This window comes from Cataglyphis hispanica, chromosome 1 (assembly GCF_021464435.1).
Source record: "Cataglyphis hispanica isolate Lineage 1 chromosome 1, ULB_Chis1_1.0, whole genome shotgun sequence".
In the NCBI taxonomy this organism is placed as follows: Eukaryota; Metazoa; Arthropoda; class Insecta; order Hymenoptera; family Formicidae; genus Cataglyphis; species Cataglyphis hispanica.
Window position 1 is genome coordinate 20,151,574 of NC_065954.1, and position 6,801 is coordinate 20,158,374.

General features: G+C 37.4%; 2 protein-coding genes across 3 annotated transcripts; both read right to left on the reverse strand.

Annotated features, from left to right (window-relative positions):
• Window positions 1-348: 348 nt before the first annotated feature.
• LOC126855430 (uncharacterized) lies at window positions 349-2,340 on the reverse strand. The gene is made up of 3 exons (XM_050603108.1): window positions 2,308-2,340; window positions 753-1,198; window positions 349-585 (listed from the first exon to the last, which is right to left on the reverse strand). The coding sequence occupies exons 2-3, from the start codon at window positions 957-959 to the stop codon at window positions 358-360; spliced, it is 435 nt and encodes a 144-aa protein (XP_050459065.1). The 5' UTR covers window positions 960-1,198; window positions 2,308-2,340; the 3' UTR covers window positions 349-357.
• A 565-nt stretch (window positions 2,341-2,905) lies between these two features.
• Window positions 2,906-6,116, reverse strand: LOC126854983 (probable isocitrate dehydrogenase [NAD] subunit alpha, mitochondrial). Of its 2 annotated transcripts, XM_050602357.1 has the most exons (7): window positions 5,981-6,116; window positions 5,381-5,506; window positions 4,675-4,847; window positions 4,193-4,427; window positions 3,849-4,127; window positions 3,515-3,757; window positions 2,906-3,267 (listed from the first exon to the last, which is right to left on the reverse strand). In XM_050602357.1, the coding sequence occupies exons 1-6, from the start codon at window positions 6,005-6,007 to the stop codon at window positions 3,518-3,520; spliced, it is 1,080 nt and encodes a 359-aa protein (XP_050458314.1). In that variant the 5' UTR covers window positions 6,008-6,116; the 3' UTR covers window positions 2,906-3,267; window positions 3,515-3,517. The 2 variants fall into 2 exon arrangements, with proteins under 2 accessions (XP_050458314.1, XP_050458222.1); XM_050602265.1 differs by having other exon boundaries at window positions 2,906-3,757; window positions 5,981-6,115.
• Between the last annotated feature and the right edge of the window lie 685 nt (window positions 6,117-6,801).

Here is a 6,801-nt window from a genome sequence, read left to right on the forward strand (position 1 = left end):
TTCTCTTAAATGCTTCAAACGTCATATCGACTGCACTTTTGAGACATAATTGTCTGACTTGAATCTGCGCTGAGCTACTAAAGAAGAAATTACAGATGATTTTCTCAGCGAAAACTGAAGGGTCGTGAAGACTATCGGAGTGGAGTTGCTCCGATCCGAATTCGACAATGTGATATGTAATGTAAATATTATAATAGTATATTCCGATGTATCTATATGTATTGATAGAAAGTATTCATCGTTGTAAATTGAACGTAATAAAAGCAATGCAAGATTCAACTGTATAATCGTCTTGTTCAAAACTTGTATTGACTTGCTTCCAGATAAATCGACGAAAATTTGATTTTAACGCGCGAGTCATGTACTATCGTGATTAGCAATAACGCGAAGCTCCAAGATCACTTCGCCCTTATTGTTGCCGTTCAACTTCATCAATTTCCGAGCTCCTTGCGGAACGAGAATGACATCGTCGGAGTTGCCTCTTCTGATCGGAGCGGGCCCGGTTAATCTGTAATACGCGATTGGTCGATTTGCATCTCTATTTGACTCGATGTACGGTTTTTCCGGTGCGCTCAAAGTGTACACCTAACAAAATAGATTCTGTCAAAGTTAAATTCACATCAAAAATTGAGTATAATAATATACTAAATAAATACAATAGGATATTTTATTTATCTAAATAGCAAACAACAAAAATATATATAAATTTTGATTTTAAATGGAATTTTTCCAGTTTATAATTCTTCACTGACCTTTCTGGTTGGAGATACGACATTCTCGTTCTCGACCGTATCTCCCGCGGAGAAAGCCAGGTCCAGATCGCGAGAAGCTTGCTGTTCCACGATCGGATAGATCGCATCATTATTTCGTCCACCGTCCAAATTCTCCACATAATAAACTCTGCCATCAGCACAGCTCGCGATAGAGACGGCGATCGCGAAGAGAATAACGTTCCTCATATCTGGTAGCAGTTTGCTCTCAACTCGAAGATGCGACGCGCGGATCGTCCACGATGATAATGGAACGAGAGTTTTAATGCCGTGATGGATGCCGGACTTGTTAATCCACGGTAAGACGATTATCGCGCCGTTGGAACAATTAATTAAACAGGTGTGATAAAAAAAGAGAATGGCGTTCTTGCGTGGACGGGATTAAAATGTTCCCATTCGTACCGATAGCACTTTGGATCGGATCTCTCCTGTAATTCCAAATGGAGGATGTCACAACTCTCTGGTGAGCACTGATCGCGCCTTCGTTACAGGGTGTATTAGAAAGAGATATATAGTATTTCAACAGATGAGATAGTGTTCCATCGTTGTGAGTAAGAAGCTTTTCAATGCATTAAGATTTTAAGACTTATTATAAGTCTCGTTAAAGATGTTGTTCCTGAAATAATTTGCATTATCATCGAATCGCGGATTCGCGTATAGCGGATTGTCTTTTGTTTCTTAAAAGGTCGTAGGGGTCGTACACACACGCGTTATTGAAGCGCGACGAGAGATTAAAAACGACTTTTTCCAAAAGGATCGCTTCCATTGCAACCGGAGTAGTTGCATCGCCGGCCCGGCCATCCTGAATAATGCATGAAATTTGTTCCCCGGAATCGAATCGCGCCTCGTCAACGCGGCGCGGCGGCATGACGACAAGAGAGCGGGCATAAATCTAAATAATTTCAACCCTCGAATTTTTATTATTCCTATGTCTACGATGGCGCACACGCACACACATGCACGTATACCTCTCCCCCTTCCTCCGTGGTCCTTGAATATGCATGCGTCGCGCTTTCCACACTTCACCAGAAGTGTCGGGACCTTTGTGCGACTATCCCGCCGCGGCCTATGCACATCGCGTTTCTTGCTCGTTAGCATCACCGTTACATTGTACAGACATTTTACAAGAGCATAATTTGACAAAAGTTTATCAATTTTACTACTAGTACAACTACAATTTTACTACTTTTCTCCTGCAAATTCAAAATAATGACGTTTATATAAAATGTCATCAGTCAATCATTTGTTTCGAAAATAAAGATATCATAGCAAGTATCCTTTGTCAAATATTTATATGCACTGAAAAATGTGTCTCATGTAATATTTTACTCAGGGAATTTATTATAGCAGATATGAAATATACTTTATATATATATATTAAGGGGGATACAAATCCTAATATTTTTCCATGGTCTATCAATGCGTGGGATTATTAGGATAATTTTTTTCAATCTAATAGTATAATCGAAAAACGGCGCGACGTCGTCCTAAAGAAAATTTAATATCGAAATTTTTCAAGAAGTTGGTCATTACTTACCCGGCGGATCGCGATAAATCACAGAAGGAATTAACGAGCAGCGAAGATGACACTCGGTCCCCTTCTTCATCTCGTCCTTTTCCTTCGCCATTTTCAGCCCCGCCATGAAATATAGCCGACAACTTTTCTCATATTTGAGAGTTTTCCTCTGCACAGTGTACCATACCAGAGAACGATGAAAGAGAGTAGGGGAAAGTTATGAAGTGGCCGCGGGATGGATGCTATAACGTAACACCGCGAGGGAGAGGAGGAAATGACAATACATCCGTCCGTGATGTTGGTGTGAAGAGCGATCAAGAGAACTTTTTTCAGACATTATCACCTTCCTTCGTGATTTTCCTTTTCGAAAATTATTATTCGCGTCATCACTTTAGAATCTACAAGATTCGATAGTGCTTTATAAATTATGATAATAGCATGAAATCAGAGAAAGATACGTGTGAAACTATTCTTAAGGGTAAAATATATATAAATATATATTTCTTTATAATCAGAAAATTTTTTAAATATAATTTAAGAATTCTTAAAATTGTATAACTGGGGGGAGAAGGATAACAAGTGATACAGGTAACCAAGCTAAAAATAAAGATCTAGATGATTTGCTATGCAAAATATGCTTTAGATATATAGATTTTTATTAGTTTGTAATACTGCACGATATATTTCGATATCTTAAATTATTTTTATTATGGAACATATGTCTCGCGCAATAATTTTATTTAAAATTATGATACAGCATTTCTACTATTTAATTTACATAGCTAATCTTTACAATTTTTACTAGAATTCTTTTCTCTAGGACAAGTTAAATAATACATAATGATAAACATATGATAAACAAGAAATATGTTCAGTCGATGTAATCAACGACGATGCACGCACATCTTATGAATGGAAGGAAATTAAATGCCATTCCATATTTGTCAGATCAGAGAATAAGGACGTAAAAATCTGTTACGCCTGCAACGAACCAAGAGAGAATATATCCAAGAACAATTTCTAAATGTGCATGCATGAACACAAGCTCAAAAATATTTAACAATATTCAATCTATATCCGAGCCCAGATTTACACTGAAGACGCACATACATACAAGACTGCGCATACAGAATATTAACAGATGGTAGAAAATAGCAGCCCTTTCATCATGAGTGCATGAATTCTACGAGTATTTGGCAGTTTGGATTTCTATTATTGAAATACCTGCCTTTTATTTTGTTTGCGTAGCAACCTTCTTACAAATCTCATTTGTATATTCGCTGCATTTAGCGGTACCACCTAAATCACCGGTCAGATATTTCGCTTCCTTGATGGTTTCATAAGCGGCCTGCTCGATGATCTTTGCGTGGCTGTTGAGACCCATATGTTTGAGCATCATCACCGCAGAGAGCAATAATGCTGTGGGATTTGCCTTATCTTGGCCGGCAATATCGGGTGCCGTTCCATGTACCTAGAATACAATTAAAAGTACAATTTGTTGCATAAAATAAAATTGTTAAAAATGTAAAATTTATTCATTGTTTTGAAAATAATAGCCGTACCGATTCGAACAAAGCTCCGTTCAAACCAATGTTTCCGCTCGGTGTGAGACCAAGACCTCCGACGAGTCCAGCGCACATATCGGATAAAATATCTCCGTACAAGTTTGGCATAACGAGTACGTCATATTGATTTGGTTCTTGCACCATATTTAGGCAAACAGTGTCCAAATACTTTTCTTCGAACTTGATAGATGGAAATTTCTGCGCAGCTTCCCGACAACATCTCAAGAACAAACCATCCGACATCCTCATGATATTCGCTTTATGTACAGCAGTAACCTATAAAGAGATTTTAGTCGGTCTAGTTAATTCAACTTTAGCCTTTTGCACATTTTCATATGTACCTTTTTCCTATTATTATCTGTAGCATATTGGAAAGCAAATTCCGCTACCCTGCGAGAAGCCTCTTCAGTGATTAACTTAATGGACTGTACAACGCCTTCTACGATTTCGTGCTCTATACCCGAATATTCACCTTCTGTATTCTCTCTGATAGTGATGACGTCGACATTATCGTACAACGTCTTGTACCCCTCTAACGATCGACATGGTCGCACATTAGCATATAAATTAAATTCCCTGCAAATATTTACAAATAGATAAGTAAACAGATAAATAAAAGATGTATTTGGTCTTAGAATGAGGTAAATAGAACAGTAGATCACAAGGTGAAACATTTAAAGCAACCACATGTAATTATCGAAATATTGTAATTATGTAATTATTACTGCGAGAATGCAGGTGTGCTAAAGTAATATTCTTGCACAGAATTATTTTTAATTATTTTTAATTATATTTAATTACATAAGAATCATAATGGACTTACTTTCTTAGTGCAAGATTGAGAGATCTATGACCTTTTCCTATTGGGGTCATCAAGGGTCCCTTCAGACCAACTTTATTCCTATTGATAGAGTTAACGGCTGCTTGTGGTAAACCAAACTTGCCATCTGGACCCTTTACTGGTGTCACATCAACCGCTTCCCATTCTATCGGTACCTATTGTTTTAGATACAAATTTTTATAAAAAAAATACTTGTATGTTGAGTCTAAACATTAATATTTAGTTTATATCAGGTCTAGAATATTAATTGAGTATAGATATTAAAAATATTATAAATTGGATAATCATGTTATACAATTCAAGCTGTCTTATTACTGTAAGTTGACCAGTGTTGCAAAGATGCTTTTAAAAGATAGTTTTTCCTAATTTTGTGGACTTTTAGAGTAAAAGATATAAATATATATAACAATTATTATTATTCTAAATTCAAGTACAATAACAAAAATTGATTCTTTCAAACTATAAAAAATATATAATGCACAAAATTTACAAACAATTCGTGCTTCGCTAAAGATAACAGTGGCAAGTATATTAAATCATAATCTGAAATTGGATTCATTTAAAAAATTTAAATAAATGTCTCAATGCAATAAATTAGATCACTTTATAAAAGGCAAATTGCAATTATTCCATAATGAAACATAAAATTGCAGCATAAGAATAGCGATAAAATATGAATATACTTTACCTTAGCAGCATCAAAGATCTTCTGTACCGCAGCAGAGATCTCAGGTCCGATGCCGTCTCCGGGGATTAGAGTGCATTTATGTACCTTACTGCTGTAGAGCCGCGCACCGGTGAGCTTCGAAGATATCTGTTAGCATCGACATACCGTTAAAAGTGATGTTCGAAATACATAAGATTTCGATGAGTCCAACTTTGCGCGCGTCACGAAGAAAAATGATCTTGTGTCTGAACAATCGTGGGGACAACCTTAAAATGAATAAACTCACCGAAATTATACCGATTAAAGTCTCTGGTTTCGTGGCGGAGAGGAGAGGACAGTCGAGGCGGAAAACAGGGAGGCTGTTACGGAATTAGATCATTGAGCTATATCGCGAAGAGGAAGCTATAGAAACAAAGATAGATGTGTAGAGAGAAAAAAAGAGAGAGACAGAGGAAATGGCTAGAGCAAAAGCGAGACGGAAGATTTTGCGGTACGATCCGCGAGGAGTTCTAACCTTGCTCGGAGCTGGAAGGACGAGTAGAGACGGGCGGGATGGTTACACACGACGACAGTTCCTTGAATAATTTCGCGGACGACGTGACTTGCGGCTCGCCTACTTACTGCTGTACGAATCCATTGGGCTGCCATCGCTGGCGAGTGATAGATGCGAAAAAAATATTTTTATAGCTCGCGCTTGTTCCTCGCGATTCGCTTGGATTCGCTCTGTGAGCTGTGACCCACACATTCACACAGCACACGACGGAGAACGGAGGTCGTGCATCGCGCAGTCGCAAGGAGCAAAACACGTCAGAGGAACGAGCACAATGATTGGTCCGACGATATCTTCTGCTCTGGGGATCGATCATGTAATTTTTTCCCTAGGGCAAAAACGTGGAAAGTGAAAAATTTTTCCAGTAAAATTAATGGTAAAATTTTTCACTTTTCACGTTTCTGCCCTAGGGAAAAAGTTACATGATTTAAATCCCTGCTTCTGCTATGACGACGACAATTTGAGATGCGTACAAAAATCCTATACGTGCGGTAGAATAGTTTGAATTGACCAATCAGGATTTAAAAATCTTTAGCTCGTATATTCATAATCCGTTCTTATTTCGAGACCGTCTTAAGTCTTAAGTAATGTCTTAAAATGCTAATATAGCTCTGTGATTGGTTTATAACATCTTAATGGCCTTTTTGAATGGATGAATTAATTCCATAGAATTCTATTGGCGTTTTTGAATGAACGGATTAATCCAACTCGGATCAATTAACTATATTTTACTGTGAATTCAAATTCTTTTATTGACAGAGACAATACAATGACGTCATTAATCGCTCTAAGAGCGATTAAATCGGCTACATTCGAAAACGCCATAAGGGAGTTAACAATCTAGTAATATATAAAAGTCTATGCTCTAAGCCCCTAAAGTGCGATGATATCC